The sequence below is a fragment of the Montipora foliosa genome, chromosome 13 (assembly GCF_036669935.1).
Source record: "Montipora foliosa isolate CH-2021 chromosome 13, ASM3666993v2, whole genome shotgun sequence".
In the NCBI taxonomy this organism is placed as follows: domain Eukaryota; kingdom Metazoa; phylum Cnidaria; class Anthozoa; order Scleractinia; family Acroporidae; genus Montipora; species Montipora foliosa.
Window position 1 is genome coordinate 39,295,978 of NC_090881.1, and position 17,500 is coordinate 39,313,477.

A 17,500-nucleotide genomic window follows, 5' to 3' on the forward strand; every position below is an offset into this window, starting at 1 on the left:
GCTACCGAGTCATAGTATTAAGTCCAGCCTTAAGTGCGAAATGATAGCGCTGTTACTATGCTTATGCAGTTCTCTTCTCTAATGCGCTTCTCTCCCTTCTCCCTTGGGGGGGGGGGGGGGGGGGGACCGCTGCATTTGACGGGTGAGACCTTCCCGGGTGTGGGGAATTTTGACCTTTGCCTGGTGGGGTGGGGAAAATTGAACCGGAAGTGTCAGGTTTCAAATGATCTTTTTTTTCGGGCGCCGAAGTCGCCAACAGCTTTAAACAAGTGTTTGATCCTTGCGTATTTTGTGGGTATCCCTCTGAGTCCGTCTCGTGTGAAAATTAGTAACTTTCTTCAAGACAGAGAACAAGGAAAGGCGTTGACATTGCCGTTAATTCCTACCTAAGCATTGTACGAAAGACATTGAATTTATCTTTCTTGGGTGATCTTGCACCATGAAATTTCGGAACTGGAACAAACCTCCGGTATCATCACGTTTTTAACCGCTTTGGTAAACTTTGATCGTTGAAAGAAAACTTGCCTGCAAAATCGTCTGGCGCCAAAATGCACCGAGCAAATCACCGAATGATTTTTTTTTTCAGTACTGGCACTCAGATTTTTCCTCGTCAAGTTTATGACAGAGATCCACTTTCGTCTTCTTTTGATAGGCTCTGGCCTAGAATCACCCTACAACGGTATTTCATGGATAGAGAAATCATCTTTATTCGTCTTCGTGTTGTTGCAGCCGGCGGAACAACGCATCTACCGATCGTATTAAGCCTTCTTGTGAAAAATATCACAAAGGAATGACCAAGAGATATATACAAGCGTTCCCGAGACGACGTCGCAATCGTCTCCACTCCCCCTTCTGTATTCGCGCGGTTTTGCACCCCGCTGAAAATGACATGCTGCGTCTTTTAATGGCCAAAACAAGGGGAAGAAAATCGAAATCGAAAAACTCTTTTTGCAGTTGTTATCAGGACAATGGGTACATTCAATCAAACAAATAAAAAAAAAACTGTCGCATACACTTAAATTCCTTCCGTTAATGCCACATGTATACTCCACGAATCTTTAGTCTTACCTTTAGTTATGAAAAACTGTAGACGCCAGATTTTATCCTTCTACTTTACCATTCTGGTAATCAGTAAACAGCGAAACACCGAAACACCATGCATGACCCCACCATACATGGAATTGTAAACCGACAAAGGTTGGATTTTGAGATTAAATGTTGTTTTAGGCCTAACTAGGCCTAAAACGATATTTCATCTCAAATCCAACCTTTGTCGGTGAGTTTTCAATTGTATGGTGGGGTCATACATGGTGTTTTGGTGTTTCGTTTTGCTGTTTTGTGGTTTAGTAAATATTTGCCATAAATGCTTTAAAAAGTCAGTTTTAATATTCATAGTCTTGAACAAAAGTGGGTATTATTAATGAAGGGGTTTATTTCAAAGGAAGTGTGGTGCTTTAACCATCGTTGGAATAATTTTATTTATTTATTTATTTTTATTTATTGATTTTTAACGAGGTGATAAAGGTTGAATTGCCACAGTAAAAAAATAGAATGGTCACGTTTTCGAGTATTAGCCCTTCCCCAATAATCACGGCGGAAATTCCACCTTTAGTTATAAAGTCATTTCATAAAACCAAGCTTTTCATCATATTATTACTGAAGGATAAGAACTCTCATAAAGTAGAAACATGTGCTTACTTTTATGTATTCCTAGTCAGATATTTGTATTTATTTCTTTTACAGGTGGTTTAAGTTTCATTTCCCCTTACCAAGGGAGGACAGTGAGAGGATCTGTTGGCTCTTCTTTGCAGTTCAATTGGAGTTTCACCGGGAATGTTGGTTTGATTAAGTGGGGCCTCTCACGAGCAGATGATCCACTTTTACTTGATGACAACCAAATTCTATTTTCATTACTGAAGACTGGGCAGCCAGGGTCATTTACAACCCCAGCTGCATATGGGGGACGAGTAACTGGAAGCCGTACAAACGGGTTGGTCATCTTTACTCTCCATAAGCTTAAAACGGATGATACAAGACTTTATGTCTGTACGTTGTCTCCAATGTCGCCTGGTATCACGATATCTGACCATGTACAGTTAGTTGTCGAGGGTGAGTAAGGTAATTCTAATCTTCTGCCTTGATATCTCAATTGGTAGAGTACTGCTCTAGTAACACGGAAGTCGTGGGTTCAAATTACCTTCAAGCTTTCGTTTCACTGATGCTAAAGCTCATCACTGCAATAACTTTAAGACTTAGCAATATTCATTTAAAAGCATGTAATTTGTATTGCATTTATTTATTGCTGCAATCTAGGTTAGTATTTTCTTGCCCCCGACTTTCAAGACACTTTTGGTGTGAAATTTTCAGGTATTTGTGTCTTTGAATCACCCAGGGGTTTGAGTTTTTCAGATGCTTTAAGTCTAAGATTGCGAGAGACCTAGGGATACCAACCAAAATCAACCAACTGTAGACAACAAATGTGGGAAGGTGTCTATGTTTTATCATGTTGATTTTTCTCCGGACAAATTTCATGGAATCCCACTGCCCTGCTAGCAAGAAAACATGCAACAATTTTGGGATCATTGGACAGCAACAACAGGTAAGCCTATTCGAAAAAAAGAAAAACAGACGAGTAGGCATTTGCAGCAGACAGCAGGAAGATATCGATGGCAACCTATCCAAAACCTGGAGACAATTTCTTCTCATACCTGCACAAAGTACATGGAGGCGAAACAAACGTTATCAATGCACAAGTTGACTTCGCTTTCACCATACCCTTTAGAGAATTGGCTAAGCAAGATGGAGCATTTGCATGGCCAAAACACCACAGAAATTCATTCATTGCAGCCTAAAGAGCTCATTTCCGAAGCAAATGTTCTGCCCTTTTTATGACCCGTCTCTCCATGTCATGCTTTAACGCTACCCCGTCAGTTTCGCTCTAGTAAAATACTCTCTATGTTGTGGTAGAAGCAATTGAAGGGTGGCATCTGCTGTGAAAGTCGCAGACAACATATTGAAGAAATCCCCGGTTGATGATCTTCATCTAGCCCTTGTATTATACAGAAACAGCCCTCAGCAAGGACAGGAATATTTCCCTGCACAGAGACTCATGTCTAAAAGACTATGGGACCTAATTCGAATGACTACATTCGCTTACCATTTAGCCAAAAAATCCGGAAATTTCGGTTTGAGGTCAAATGGAAAGGCAATTTTCCGGAAAATCTTTTCGGAAATTGTAGTCAAAGGTAGTCCTCTTTTTCCGTTCCGAATAGAATTTGGAAAATGCCCTTACCATTTGCGAGAATCGTTCCGTTTCCAGGTCCTTTCTCACAAGATCGAGTAAAATATTCGGGATGGAATGCTGTGTAGTAAATGGTAAGCGCCATTCTCATCCGGTTGGTCATTAAATTCGGAAAATTGCTTACCTTTATGCAACGATCATTCCATCCGGATTATTTGGCTAAATGGTAAGCACCCGTCACCTCCAGCCAAAAGTGGGTTCACCAAATTTGGAAATGACCAGCATTGAGGAGACAAGAGAAAGATCAAAAACTCATTTCCATAAGAGGGCTTCAAAACCACTTACGGAAGGCGACGATCTGAATGTTTTCCCTTTCATTTCGCAACAGGAAAAGTTTTAGATATGTACGTTCCTGTGAAAGTCTGATTTGTATTTAGGTGTGTTATGGCATAAAATGATGCATTTTCTGCAGTTAAATCTGATAGAGCAACAACCCCCTTTTGTAACAAGACGACTTATTTTTATCCATGATAACGTCTGTTGCATTCCTATTTTTCTGTGTACGTGTATGGTTTGTTGACAAAAGGCCGTTGAGAACTTGTTTAAAGTTTCTCTGGTTTTCAGCAGTGAATGCAGTTGAAGTTCCACCTGTGTTCCTTGACTCCTACGAGAGCTGTCTTTTCTACTTTTGAAACAAAATTCTTAGTATTAGGTCGATAAACTCTCTATAACTCTTAAATCACATTTTGCTCAAAATGCATTGAAGGATATAAATTAGCCATTATCATCCATAAGGTTGCTAATGGTTTGAATACCTAACTTTAGCCACAAAACATCTATTCCAACACTTTGCAAAACCTTGAACATGCAAGTAAGTTATTCCTTAAATAGACGCGGGCCCATAAATTATGCTAACTTGTTTATGAAATTCATGGTAAAATTTTCTTGAGGGGAGAGAACGTTCAAAATTTGCAATTGGGTGTACACGGAGCTTGTCCAGCAAAGCAAATGTCAGAAGTCAGACAGTTAAGGTGGTAACAGTAATCAAAAGGAAAACATACAGCTTTACCATGTGCATTCAAAGAATTCTCTTTACCAATGAAACCAAAAACAGTTTAGTAAATTTCATTCACATACGTTTGTGAAGCTCGCCACCCATGCTCAAATTGATTCAGGTTATGCACCATGCGTAAACTTGCCAAAAATCACCACGAAATGTGAAAGTAACAGGAGGATTTGATCTTCCCTTGCCAAATAAAATAATCACTTTTCTTATAGAAATGACATTGCATTTTCTTAAACATTGGTTTTTTCATTAAGCTGGTGACTGGTAAACACTTTTAAGCCCACCTCCAAAATGTTCAGAAATGGTGTCCTTAATTTTGCCTTTCATGTTACAATTCATTAAAAATCTGAAAATGTTGGTACATTTTGGCGCTTTTGCTATTGCTCAAATATTTGAGTGCAATATAATTAATTTTAGAGTTCATAATTTTCTGTGCATTTGTAAGTGCTTTCCTGTGATGGTGTAATTCACCAGTAGGCGTGTGCACTCTGTGCAGGTCACTTAATTTGTTCAACGCTATACCTACCAAGATGTACTTTGTTGCTCAGAAAAGTTTGATTTTTGTCGACAGCTGTGCATCCGGAGGCAGCATTGAATTAACTGTTCGACTGATAGGCTTTTTTGTAGATTTTTTCTTTGCAGAAAAGATTTTCAGTTCCACAAACTGATCATTTATAGGAGAGATAATAATTCCTTGGATTGCCGTGTACGTGTATCATTCATTACGGATCGATGTCATGTAGCTCCGGTCCCTACATGTTGAAAGAGGTTGAAGAAAGTGCACAGAATCCCCCCCCCCTCCCTCCTCCGTATCATTGGGTAGACTCTACGTACCAAAACTTCTAATAAAACAACAACTGCCAAATACTGAGTATGTAACACAAGAGGTAAAACCAAGGAAATTTGATGCGCACAGTCTTACATAGAAACAACTAACCATACTTATTTCCAATGCTGTTGAGGCATTTACACGAAAACCAGCAACGAGCCAGAAAACTAAAAGTTGGAACAGAAGGCATGCATGGAGCCACAGCTACTGTGTTTAACAGAGCTAAAAAGGAAACGTTAACCACGATAAAGATTCTGGGAAGATTTCATCCTTCATCAACACTGGGGAAAATATATATCACCTGCCGAAGGAAAAAAAACTTGTAGCCTTTGCTTCATTTGCACGTTTTGCACCCTTGCCAAATTTTAATTGGATCAGAACACTCAACTATGATGTGATTAATGATAAACGAAAGTTTGTCGTATCTTGATTTTTCAGGTCCACCAAACATCGTTGGCATCTCTGCTAATCAAACAGTGAATGAGGCAAATGGCTTAACACTTAACTGCACAAATAGTGGTAACCCAGCTCCCAACACCACCTGGACAAGACTATGGGATAACAGAGCTGTATCTATGCCCCTTACTAACATCAGAAGGCAGGATGAAGGCGGCTACAGATGCACTGCCAATAATGGCATTGGAAACCCAGTTTCCAAAGATGTCTTCATAACTGTTCATTGTGAGTTCTCAATTAAAATATATCTACCTTACATAGATTTATCAAATAACATAACTTTGATAATAAGGTATATCGTGAAACGTAAGACTAAAAGCTGTTGTATTACCTAAAATTTTTCATGTCAACATTTGGACGTCTTGTCTTTATGCTGTTTGTCTCTCGAGCTCGGTTATTTAGGCTGACGTAGTAAAAGATTGAGTTCAAAAACCTAGCATTTTCAGGGAGAGTAGGGTAAGAGGACATGGCAAGTAAAAAGAAAGGGTGTTCTGTGCTTTTCTCGTTTCGATGGTAGAAAAGTATAAGTGTCCCAACACTTCGTACAAGGATATTATAGATAGCCGACAAAACCCTCTTCTAGATCTCAAAATTGCAGTGTACATGCAAAACGGCAACACCACAGGGTAAATCCATACACACTGCCTCTTGTCCTTTTGATGAACAAATACAAATCCTGAAAAAAAGGGGCAAAAATATAATTATTTAAAAGTATGTGAGGGTAAAGTGGCATTGCATTGTTACTAATGCAATATATATTTGGCCGTGAGACACCTTATTGACCTTATTTATCAATAATCTCCAGTAGGCCTCAGTTATTATCATTATTTGCTATTTCTTTTTTTTAATTTCTTATCTTAATACTGACAACTCGTGCACATGACAGCGCTAACCGTTCCTACCAGTTTGTATAGTAACCAACACATTTTGCCAGGTATTTTAATGATGTAATTATTGTACTTTCAATTATATCTAAGAAACATATAAACGGATCATCACACGCATATTTAAATTTGCCTTAGTGTGGTTTGAATCTGACGGTGACGTTTGGTTTATAAAGTATTGTAATATCCTTGGAATAGGTCTTTCACCGTTAATACTCTAAGATATTGGGTGCTTTATGGTGTCCAAATCTTTGCGTAATTGAGTGTACCTCTTACCTCTTCTATCTCGTTTTTGTAATTTTCTATTTGCTATGCAATCATTTCTGCCATTTGCATTGTTACTTCAATAATTATTTTGACAGATAAACCAAGCATAACCTCAATGACTCTCTTAACAAAACAGTCCTGGATTGGACAAAGAGTCCAACTAAAATGTGTGGCAGACGGTTCTCCTACCCCATCAATCACTTGGACGAAACCAGACGGAACTAAACTAAGAAAAGTAACATCCACAGAGAACACAGTGGATGCACAGATGATCCATGATCAAGATTTTGGAAATTATTCTTGTGAAGCTAGCAACGTAGTTGGTGTTGCTGCTACACGCTGGGTGAGATTGAACCAAATAAGTAAGCAATCATAAAAAATATGTACATAGAGTTTTGTACATAACATTTTCCATTACTTGTTTTGCCAGCTTTAAAATGTAATGCTACCGAACCAGTTTAAAAGCATTGTTTTAGGAAGGGTTCAAGTTTATTAGTGTTGTGTTGTTAACCAACTGCAACGTGAGGCTTTTCTGGGCTCTTAAATGTGTTGCGGGCTTAAGGTAATTTATTTGCCCTGTAGCAAATGAATTATTGGGATTTTCGCCCAAAGAACAGTTTTCTCATTGCTAAATGAAAGAAAATTTCAATATATGCCCATTTTTGTACCCTAGCCATTAGCCCGCCGTAAAATAGGGAGCACAGATTTCAGAACCCTGGAGTTCGCTTATAGGCTTTCCCTCCCTTCTGAAAAGTCTTGAAGTCTTCGGGATTGCTTATTTAGAGGGCAGAAGAAATATGTTGCAGTGGCTGACCTATTTTGCACTGGGGAATCTGTGAATTCTACTTGAATGCAATAAGGCACAGGCAGTAAGGCGAAAACTGTTCAATTTCCACAAAGCAACCCTGTGCCTTAACTAAGCCGTTTTTGACTGCACCCCTTGTATTTTATACAGTGATATTGTTTATTTTATCTTTTTTCAAAGAGCCACCAGGGTCTCCAAGCCTCACAGCAAATGACAATGACATCCGTGCGTCTTCATTGATCATAAAATGGACTACACCAGTTGATGATGGGGGAAGTCCTATTACAGGTTACAATTTGGTCATACTACATGGTGATAATGTCATTCTGAATGAGACCACAAGTGCTGCCGTCAGGGAATATCTTGTTGACAGTCTCAACAAAAGCACAACCTATACCCTGAGGGTCTCAGCGACGAATAAGGCGTTTCAAGGAGCTGCAAATGAAAAGAAAGTGACGACTAAGTACGAAGGTACATTCTACGGCCTACTTTAAACAGGTCATTTACATTGCTCAAACCATAAGAGAGTGGAGGCCTTGCTTCACACTGAGTTGAATCATGTTCACAGAGTTCAATTGTTTGTTATTTTTTAAAATTTTAAACATATTTAAGACCGCTTGAATGCTGCGTTTCACAATAGCTTTTCCTAGTTGCCATCTGGGTACACAACTGTTTCCTCTAGATCATGATCATTTGTTGCCTTATTAGACTCATACAGCGCTATTCGGATCGTTTGAATGGACTCTTCCCAAGTTTGTTTGTCTCTCCAAATGTTTTGCAACATCTGTTCAAGTTTTGTCGATGAAATATTGGACAAATGATAAAACATATTAAATGGCCCTTTAGTAGAGCACCAAGTTATTTACGCAATTTATTTACGTTATTTATTTAATTACATTTGCCATTTTACAATAAATTTACATTTAATAATTAAAGTTAAGATACGAAATACGGCGAGGAAACCTAAAAGAAACCAGGAGGCTTATAGTTAGGTGTAACACAGGAGTAGGAACGAAGACTAAGGAAGGGATTAATAGCTGCTGATTAAGAACTCTTCCAGCTTGTGTTTAAAGGACAGTGGAGTTGGGGTATTTTTAATTTCATAACTAAGGGAATTGAAAAATTTAGGGCCTTGAAAAGAGATAGAAAACAGCCTTATGTTAGTCCTGCAAAGAGGTAGCCGAAAAAAGGAAGCGTGTCTTGTGTTGTAACTATGAATACTATTATTAACAGAGAAAAAAAGAGTCAAATTTAGGAGGGAGATTACTAGTACTAAAAGAGTACATAAATTTACCTAGTCGCAACAAGTAGATACTGCTTATTTTGAGAAATTTAAATTCTTTAAAAATTGGATCTGTGTGAGCATCACAACCGGACCTGCTTACTATCCGTATCGCCCGTTTTTGTAATATTGTTAACCTTTTCAGGTTACTTTTATAAGTGGATCCCCAAACTAAATTACAATAATAAAGATACGGAAGAATCATAGAATTATATAAAGTACGTAACGAGGTTTTAGAAAGGAAATAACTGGATCTATAAATTATGCCAATAGATTTAGATATTTTATGCGCAACAAGCGATATATGGGACTTCCAGGAAAGACAATCATTCAGTACAACACCAAGGAAGAGGGTCTCTGAGACTTGGGTTAACGCTTCCCCATTAATGGAAATGTCAAAATCATAGCAGAATCTTTTTTGTCGAGGTCTAAACACCATAAACTTAGTTTTGGTTATATTAAGGGAAAGTTTATTTGCAGCAAACCAGGCTGAGAGCTTATTGAGTTCATTGTTTAAGATATTGTTCAAAGTAACCGGGTCCTTTTCAGAAATAAATAAGTTGGTATCATCGGCAAATAAAATGGATTCTAGGCGAGAAGCGTCACAAAGGTCATTGACGTATATGATGAAAAAGAGGGGGCCAAGAATTGAACCTTGTGGGACACCACAGCGTATTACCTCAGGGAGCGATCTATGGCCGTTATATTCTACAAATTGTGATCTTTGAAAAAAATAGCTTTTGACCCAATCCAACGCTAGGCCTCGGATCCCATAGTGTTGTAACTTGTCAAAAAGAATGTTATCATTCACGGTGTCAAATGCTTTAGACAAATCAATAAATACTCCTGCTGCAAATTCTTTGCGATCAAGGGCGAGAGAAATTTTGTCATACAAATCAACTAAAGCAAGGGAAGTTGAGTGGTTTCTCCTGAAGCCATATTGATTATCATAAAGAATATTAAAATTGTTTAAATACAAAAGAATTCGATTGTAAGTAATCCTTTCTAGGAATTTTGAGAAGCAAGGTAAAACGGAAATGGGCCTGTAGTTAGTAAAAAGAGTTTGATCTCCAGATTTAAAAGTGGGGACAACACGTGCAATTTTCATTTCCCTTGGAATGACTCCGTGAGCGATCGATAAGTTAATGATGTGGGTTAATGGTGTAGCTATGCAATGAATAGATTGTTTAATGGTGGACATAGAAATTTTATCATGTCCGGCGGCTTTAGCCGGTTTGAATGAGCTGGCAATGTTGATAATTTCTTCTTCTGTAGCTGAGTTAAAGAAGATAGATTGGGGAAAATTTCTAGAGAGATAGTCAATATGCGAAGATGTCACAGTGGAAGTTATTCGCATTTACCTGATAAATGGCGGTAAACTCTGATGGTCATAATACTTCCACTGCGAAAATGATTGATGCAACGAAGGATCTCTTCAAATTATAAGCGGCATTATGTCTTAGGCGTTGTTGTGGAGGGAAAAGGTCAGCCTTAAAATTTTAACTCTTCAAATTAATTTTATTTGCCATTAGGCTTGAGTGTGATTTTTTTTTTTAATTTTCCATCATGTTTAAGGTGCCCCAGCCACCGTGGAAATTATAGGTTTGCCTTCTGAAACAAGGAACGTTAGTCTGACAGTAAAGTGGAACGAGCCGGAAAACAATGGAGCACCCATCACACAGTTCACAGTCTACCAACGTATTGTAAATAGCGATAAGACAGTAGGAGAGTGGAATAAAATAAGAGTAATCAAGGATCTTTCAAGGCGTCAAGTCGTTGTGGAATTGGAGAAGAACAAGGTGTATGACTTTGCAGTGACTGCCACAAACAAGTATGGAGAGAGTTTGCGAGAAGGAAAGAATATCAGAAAACTTGTTGTGTTAGGAGGTAGATAAAAAACATTCTATATATTTTGTAAAAAATAAAATTTGAATTATTTGCGGGAATTTTGCGAGGTTAAAATGTCCTTAAAAGGTCCACCCTCAACCGACTGGCTTTGCGACCGTTTGTTTTTGTTATGGAAATTCGCATTGCTTATCGTAGCGATCTAATAGCCCTTTTCACGGTTAGTTTTTCTCATTTGCATTACAATGTAATAAAGTATGTATGTGAGGCAATTTCGAGCTATTTTGTAGTTTTAACCCGAAATTGCCTCGCATCCACGTTAGATTACCTTGTAATGCTAACCGTGAAAAGGGCTATTGAATGAATCTCAGCTTCGCGGCAAGCAATGCCTGTCGGTTGAAGGTGTGCCTTTAAAAACGACGTTTCGACCAGTTTTACTGGTCTTTTTCAGGTTGTTTTAAAAAATGTTATCAATATGGCGGATCGTTTTTGGTCGTTCAGCTTGGTGACTGCACATGACGTATTGTGATCATTACACGACGTGTAAATGATATCAAAATGCGCGGGAAATGCAGTTGGAGACCTGTCAAGTACTTTTACTCTTACGGTTATTCACTGTCTACTACAGTCTTTTTCACGATCAAAGAAGAACTTTAGGTTTGGTTTCCATGTTTCAACGTGGTCAAAATTGTTAAGGACTCTCATTCCGTGATGTTTCTGTCGTAGTGACTCAATTACTTCGAGAAGTTTTCTTTGCTTCAACCCTCTCTCTCTTACTACGATCTCTGCGTCTCCCTAGTCAACACCAGTTTGGCACTCTACAGTGTGTCGAGCTAGGCCTTCATCTTCTTTGCCCATCCGTTTTTCGGCCGATGCAGTGTTTCCTTTTTGACGATCTTCATTTATTAGTCTGAATTTGTCCATGTGTTCCTTTTTCCTTGTTTGGAAAAGGCGCCATGTTTTTCCTACATACACAGTATTCTGGCAGGCACAAGGAATCTTATACAGATCCGCCATATTGATAACGTTTTTTTAAACAACCTGGAGAAGACCAGTAAAACTGGTCGAAACGTCGGTTTAAAAAATATTTTAACCTCGGAAAATCCCGGACAGAATTCAATTTTTAATTTTTATAGAGATGAGAGGTGAAAGTTTCAGGAATATGAATATATATATTGTCTTGTTACGAACTGGGCTCACGTTTTACAAAGTGGTTACATGCTCGTATATTGCGAAGTCCTTTTGCACTGTTTATGGAGTCAAAAAATGGTATCCTTGTTAAACGAAAATGCCCTCAAGAACTGAAAATTTGTGCTTCTGCGCATAAATGAATATTTCCAAAATTTACACTGCTTTTCACGGAAAATAAGGAGTCTCCGTTGAGAAGTGATTGTTAATGTATTTCGTGCGTCAAACTGTGAATCCGTTTAAATCGTAATGCCTTATTTAAGTATGGAACGCCAAATTGTACTAACAAGTATTTTAGAGTTAACTGCAAAACAACAAAGCACCCATTACACAGTACATAGGTAAAGTCTGCTTACGAGTCTACAAGGCCCATCAGGCCAGCGCTTATCTCCGGTTTCTGTAGCATGAAGCGGCTAGGAGTATTTCTACTCCCCCCTGGATGGGATGCCAGTCCATAGCAGGGTTACCCCGGCATTAATTCGCCGGTACCCATTTATACACCTGGGTGGAGAGAGGCACCGTGAGAGTAAAGTGTCTTGCCCAAGAACACAACACAATGTCCCCGGCCTGGACCCGAACCCGGACCACTCAATCCGGAGTCGAGCGCACTAACCATGAGGCCACCGCGCCTCCCACACACAGCACATAGAGTACCAACGAATTGTAAACGAGGATGACATGGTATAAAAGAGCATGGAAAGGGTACGAATTGAGTTTGATGGTTCCCTACTCTGATCATATCAAAGCGGTTTTCTCCCCGTACTCCAGGTTCCCCTCTCCTCAAAAACCAACATTTTGCTTTATTTCCGTTAATTGTTAATTTCAGTTTACAGTGTCCCCAATTAGTGCTCCAGCGCTTAAACGATTAGACTCTCAAATAATGCTCCTTTCCTTTCCTTTTCTACAAGGATAGATTGAGGTTTTGCGGGGATGTTGGTGAAACGACGCCGTATTTGTGTTGCCATTACGTATAGCCATGTTCAAGTTTTGTTATGTTACATTATCAACAAGGTCTGCACGTTCTGAGTTACCAATACTTTGCCTGGCTCTCTCACAGGCGCGATGACGGTAGTGTGAAACATATAAATGCCTGAGAAAGTCATCTAAGAATAATTATGAATGTAATGGCATTCTTTTGCGTCTTAAATTATGTCTTTATTGACATTACAGGGCTTCACAGTGAGTACAAGAACAGGATATCGCTGTCTCGCTCCTCAAAGGGGTTTAATTTCTGGACTGTGGGTCTAATGTAGCGGTCTAGCCAAAATGTCTTTTCAAGGTTTGGAGCCCTTCATCGCTCGAAAATCACACCGGTACAGAAATTTGGTGATAGGCCCAGTATGTATAGGGTTGGGTGGTGATGCTTTTGCTTATGTCAGTTGTTTCTCGCTTTGGTTACTTTCCCTTTGTATACTTCAATCGACAGATATTCCAGAACCTGTAGTTATTGTCAAGGCTGATATAGCAGATCAAACAATAATCTTTACATGGAATAAACCCGAAGAAAATGGAGCAGCCATAACTCAATACACCATCTACAAAAGAAATGTAAATGATCAGAAGTGGACAAAAGTTGCGGAAATAAAAGACATATCGAACCGTGTATTTGTTGTCCAAATGGACAGAGTAAAGACGTACGAAATTGTGGTTACCGCAACTAACAAATATGGCGAAAGCTCTGTCATTAAAGAGAACATCAAGACAATTAAATTGCCTGATGACGGAGGTACGTGTAGCTGTTAATGTAGGTCTTCGCTTTAATATAATAATTGTAACTGCATTAAAAACAAATATACATGTAGAACTTAAAGACGACAATGGAGCTAAAGAGGCCTAATATGTTGACATTTCAAAAGTTTTCGTCACGGAAGATGTGACAGCGATCTTAGGTAAGTGGTGTCAAACGATGTATATCAGCTAACCCCACTGAATCAATTGAAATTACTCCGTAACGAAGTAACTGCAATCAAGTTTTTTCTTTCTTTTTCTTAGCCAGTCAAAAGCCTCCTGAAGGTCAGAAAGGTCAGAAAGGTGAACAAGTTTTCACTTACATAACGGAATAATACAATAAATCGTTTAAAAAAAGGTTTTCTCCCTTAAACTGAATAACAAGTGTTTTCGTGTTTCCCTCGTGTCAGGTTCTTGTACTATATTGCATTCTGTTTACAACTCATTCGTCATCCTTCTGGTCATCATCATTATTGTTCTATCCGTGGGGATCTGGAAAATGCGCCGTCGTCCTTGTCCAAGATGCGGGGATCTTATAACTTTGGTAAGTTGAAAATAAAGCCGTGTTAAAAGGCTATGTTTGTGGAAGGTGAATTCTGTCTTAGAAAAATGATTAAATGGTTGAATGTAGGAGCGCGCGTAGCGTAGTGGATATCGCTTGCGGACTGCATTCCAGCGCTCCGGGTTCGAATCCCAGCTCGTGCGTTCCAAAGTTCACTCAGCTTTCCATCCATTCGTGGTGGGTAAAATGAGTACCAGTATTACTAGGGACAAGTTGTGCATGCAACGGGCTAGGAGTGGCTCCCACCCCTGCAGTGAGTCACGGTAGATGCCGTGAGTTACTGTAGAAGCTAAGAAAAAGGAACCTTCAGGTTGCCTTCGACTGCAGTCAGCCTCTTGGTTTTGTATATCCAGCCTGTCGTAGTGTATTTTTTGCGAAATATCTCCCTTAAACTGAGAAAACACGGTACGAATAAGCTTTTTGTGAAGGGGTTCACCTCGACACTACCACGTGCACTGTCATCAATGTTCCGACGATCCTCCTGGCTCGTTAATTCTTCACAATTATCTTCTGTTAGTCGTGTAATGTACAAAGCAAAACATGGGGATAGGGATGGACGTTATAGGAAACGGAAATGCTTAACATTGCAACAGATCTGACAATTACTGGTTCGTCATTTTTTGTCATTTTCATTGCTTAATCATGACCAGAATCCAGTATCTGTGGAAGTGAAAGACAACATAGAACTTCGCAGCGATTCAAACACGAACGAGGCAGTGACCTACGCAACTTCAGTTGCAGGAGAGGGATACTACATGCCACTTCATCCGTCAGGGAGAAGCTGGGAAGTCAGTCGCGAAGACGTTCACGTTATCAAAATGATTGGTAAAGGAGCCTTTTCTCAGGTTGCCCAGGGAAGAGTAAAAAACTTACAAGCCAATCAGGAGGAAACAACGGTAGCGATAAAAATGCTGAAAGGTTGGTTGCGACGTAGCTCAGTCGAGAGCTCAGTGATTTGTTCATACTCGTTTTTTAAACCCCGGAATGGAAACAATGAATTGCTTGCTTTGAGGGTAATGTGTGTGAATACTATGAATAAATCATAGAGTAAAAACCTGCGTATAAGAATCTAAAATTTAAGAACATTTTAGTCTAGAATTTTCATGTTTAAGCCCTCTTTTATAAGAACCTATTTAGCCTAAAATTGTTAATAGGTTCTTATTTTACAAAACTGAAGGTACATATGAAATGCAACACAGCATTTAATAGAAAATGCAACATGAAAGACATGCATGCTAGTACTTTGGGAATATAAATTTACTGCATGCTTATTGCTGCCCGCACAGGGCAGCCTCCTATTTCTGCCCTGATATCTCGACTTCAGGTTATCTGTTTGTTAGCAGTTCCCAGGGCCCACTGAGTAGAAAGTCTGCGATTGGTGAATTTATGTTTGACAGACTTGAATGTGCGATTGCTCATAATCTATTGTTTGAGTGCATTTATATCTTCGAAATCATTGCAAAGGGAAGCGTTCGAAGGAAAGATTCTTACTTAAAAGTGTAAGTTACTCAGTAGCTTGTCATGGCAGGTGTAAATTTAAGTATTTCGGGAAGTATTCATCAGGGTAGCGAACGTTTTGATAGCAGTTTATCAGAAGAATAATTATTGTTGACAATTCTTTCATCAGAATTTATTGCAAGTAGTAGAAATCTACAATGAGTAAAAAAAATCAAATGCACCAGTAAAAGTTAATATTACTCTTGTGTGTTTGCTTCTGTTAGAAACTAATACCTTCAAACATAAGGGCGAACTTCGAAGTTTTAAAAACGCATGCGTCAAGATAAAACCCAACGCTCAAATAAAAAATACAAAAGAATTCCACTTCAAACTTGCTTAAATTCTACGACGACATTAATTTTCTATATCTTTCCAACCATCTCCAATACCATGTGATATCTTCATGTCTCACGCTTACTATCTTTCTCTAGGCAGCACTTCACTTCCAATATGGAACCGCTAGTCTAAACTGTATTCTATATAATTATTTAATACAGGAATATATTTGATATGACATATGCCCTGTAGTAGTTATCTGTGCTGATCGCTAGTGCCCCTATCAAATAAAGAACCCATTTAAGAACCTAAGTAGCCTAAAATCGCACTAAATACCAATTCACTTCTATAAGAACCTATTTGGGCTAAGTTTGAAAAATCTAGGTTCTTATATACGCGGGTTTTTCTGTATATGTTTTTCTCCCAATGGCCTTGCTGTCTTTCTGTATTAAATTAAACTTGCTTCAATAACAAGAGTCGTGCATTAGTCCATCTACACAAAATCTCATTTTCCCTGTTCTTAGATAGTTATTTTAGTGGCTTCGTTGAACAAACTCAAAACAACAAGTCATTTTTTTTTCTTATACCGATAATTTTTTGGTCCTCTCGCGTCAACTGCATATCCACTGGCGGTTTGTAGCTATTGGTAGTACAAAGTGAAGCCACTAACAGTTTCTATTCCTTATCGTCTAGATAATGCTCCTCCATCAGATAGAAAGGATTTGTTGTCAGAATTAGAGCTGATGAAAAAATTGAAACCCCATCCTCATGTAATCAAGCTGATCGGATGTGTCACCGGAAGTGGTAAAACTGATCTGTTATGTTATGTGCTGATCTGTATTTAGCAAATTGGTCACCTTTCTCTGGTGTTGATCCGAGGGACAAATATGGATGGAAAATGTTAGGATAAAGGAGGGAAAGCTTAAGAGAAGCATCAAAGGGATAGAAAAGTGAATTCGGATGTCTTGAGAACGTTTCGAACTTTCCAAGTGTATCACAACGCGAAGCAGCAATATTTAAGTACGTGAACACATTGATTTTTAGCGACAAAGACCAGTTCAAGTTCTGTTAAGTATAAAAAATGGCACTAAATTGTATTGGGTATCATTTTAAGAGAAGATCTCTGGATTAGGTAAAAACACGCTTAGTTCTAAGGAACTTGTTTTCTACAGATCCAATAATGGTCTTGATTGAATATGTTCCCTGTGGGGACCTCTTGGGATACCTGAGAAAGAGCCGAGGACTGAACGACACTTACTATAAGAACCCGGATGTAAAACCGGAGACCAATCTGACAGCGGAACAGTTGATGAAATTCGCTTGGCAGGTTGCTGATGGGATGTGCTATTTGTCTTCGAAAAAGGTTTGTCCTGAAAGAGAAAGTTTTCTCAATTATTGTAAGGAGGTTTTGTGGTCCAATGGTTTGGATACTTAATATCGTATGCGGATTTCCCGAGTTGAAAACTCGCTCTGTCATTTGCTAAGACGGGATGGGTTTTAATTTTCATACTGTTCTGTTTTATTGGACCTCTTTCCTTGATGCTCATTGTAGTTGACAAATTTGAAGATATACA

At 38.8% G+C, this 17,500-nt stretch overlaps 1 protein-coding gene across 1 annotated transcript in view; it reads left to right on the plus strand.

Moving 5' to 3' along the window:
- The window catches only part of LOC137983206 (tyrosine-protein kinase receptor Tie-1-like), a 22,727-nt gene that overhangs the window by 958 nt on the left and 4,269 nt on the right, over positions 1–17,500 (plus strand). Inside the window, exons 2-12 of the mRNA XM_068830396.1 lie at positions 1,744–2,109; positions 5,575–5,817; positions 6,839–7,105; positions 7,729–8,019; positions 10,406–10,717; positions 13,290–13,589; positions 13,856–13,894; positions 14,002–14,135; positions 14,804–15,071; positions 16,620–16,730; positions 17,099–17,289. Coding sequence (XP_068686497.1) covers positions 2,061–2,109; positions 5,575–5,817; positions 6,839–7,105; positions 7,729–8,019; positions 10,406–10,717; positions 13,290–13,589; positions 13,856–13,894; positions 14,002–14,135; positions 14,804–15,071; positions 16,620–16,730; positions 17,099–17,289 — 2,205 coding nt within the window. The 5' untranslated portion in view covers positions 1,744–2,060. The remainder of the gene's footprint in view (positions 1–1,743; positions 2,110–5,574; positions 5,818–6,838; positions 7,106–7,728; positions 8,020–10,405; positions 10,718–13,289; positions 13,590–13,855; positions 13,895–14,001; positions 14,136–14,803; positions 15,072–16,619; positions 16,731–17,098; positions 17,290–17,500) is intronic.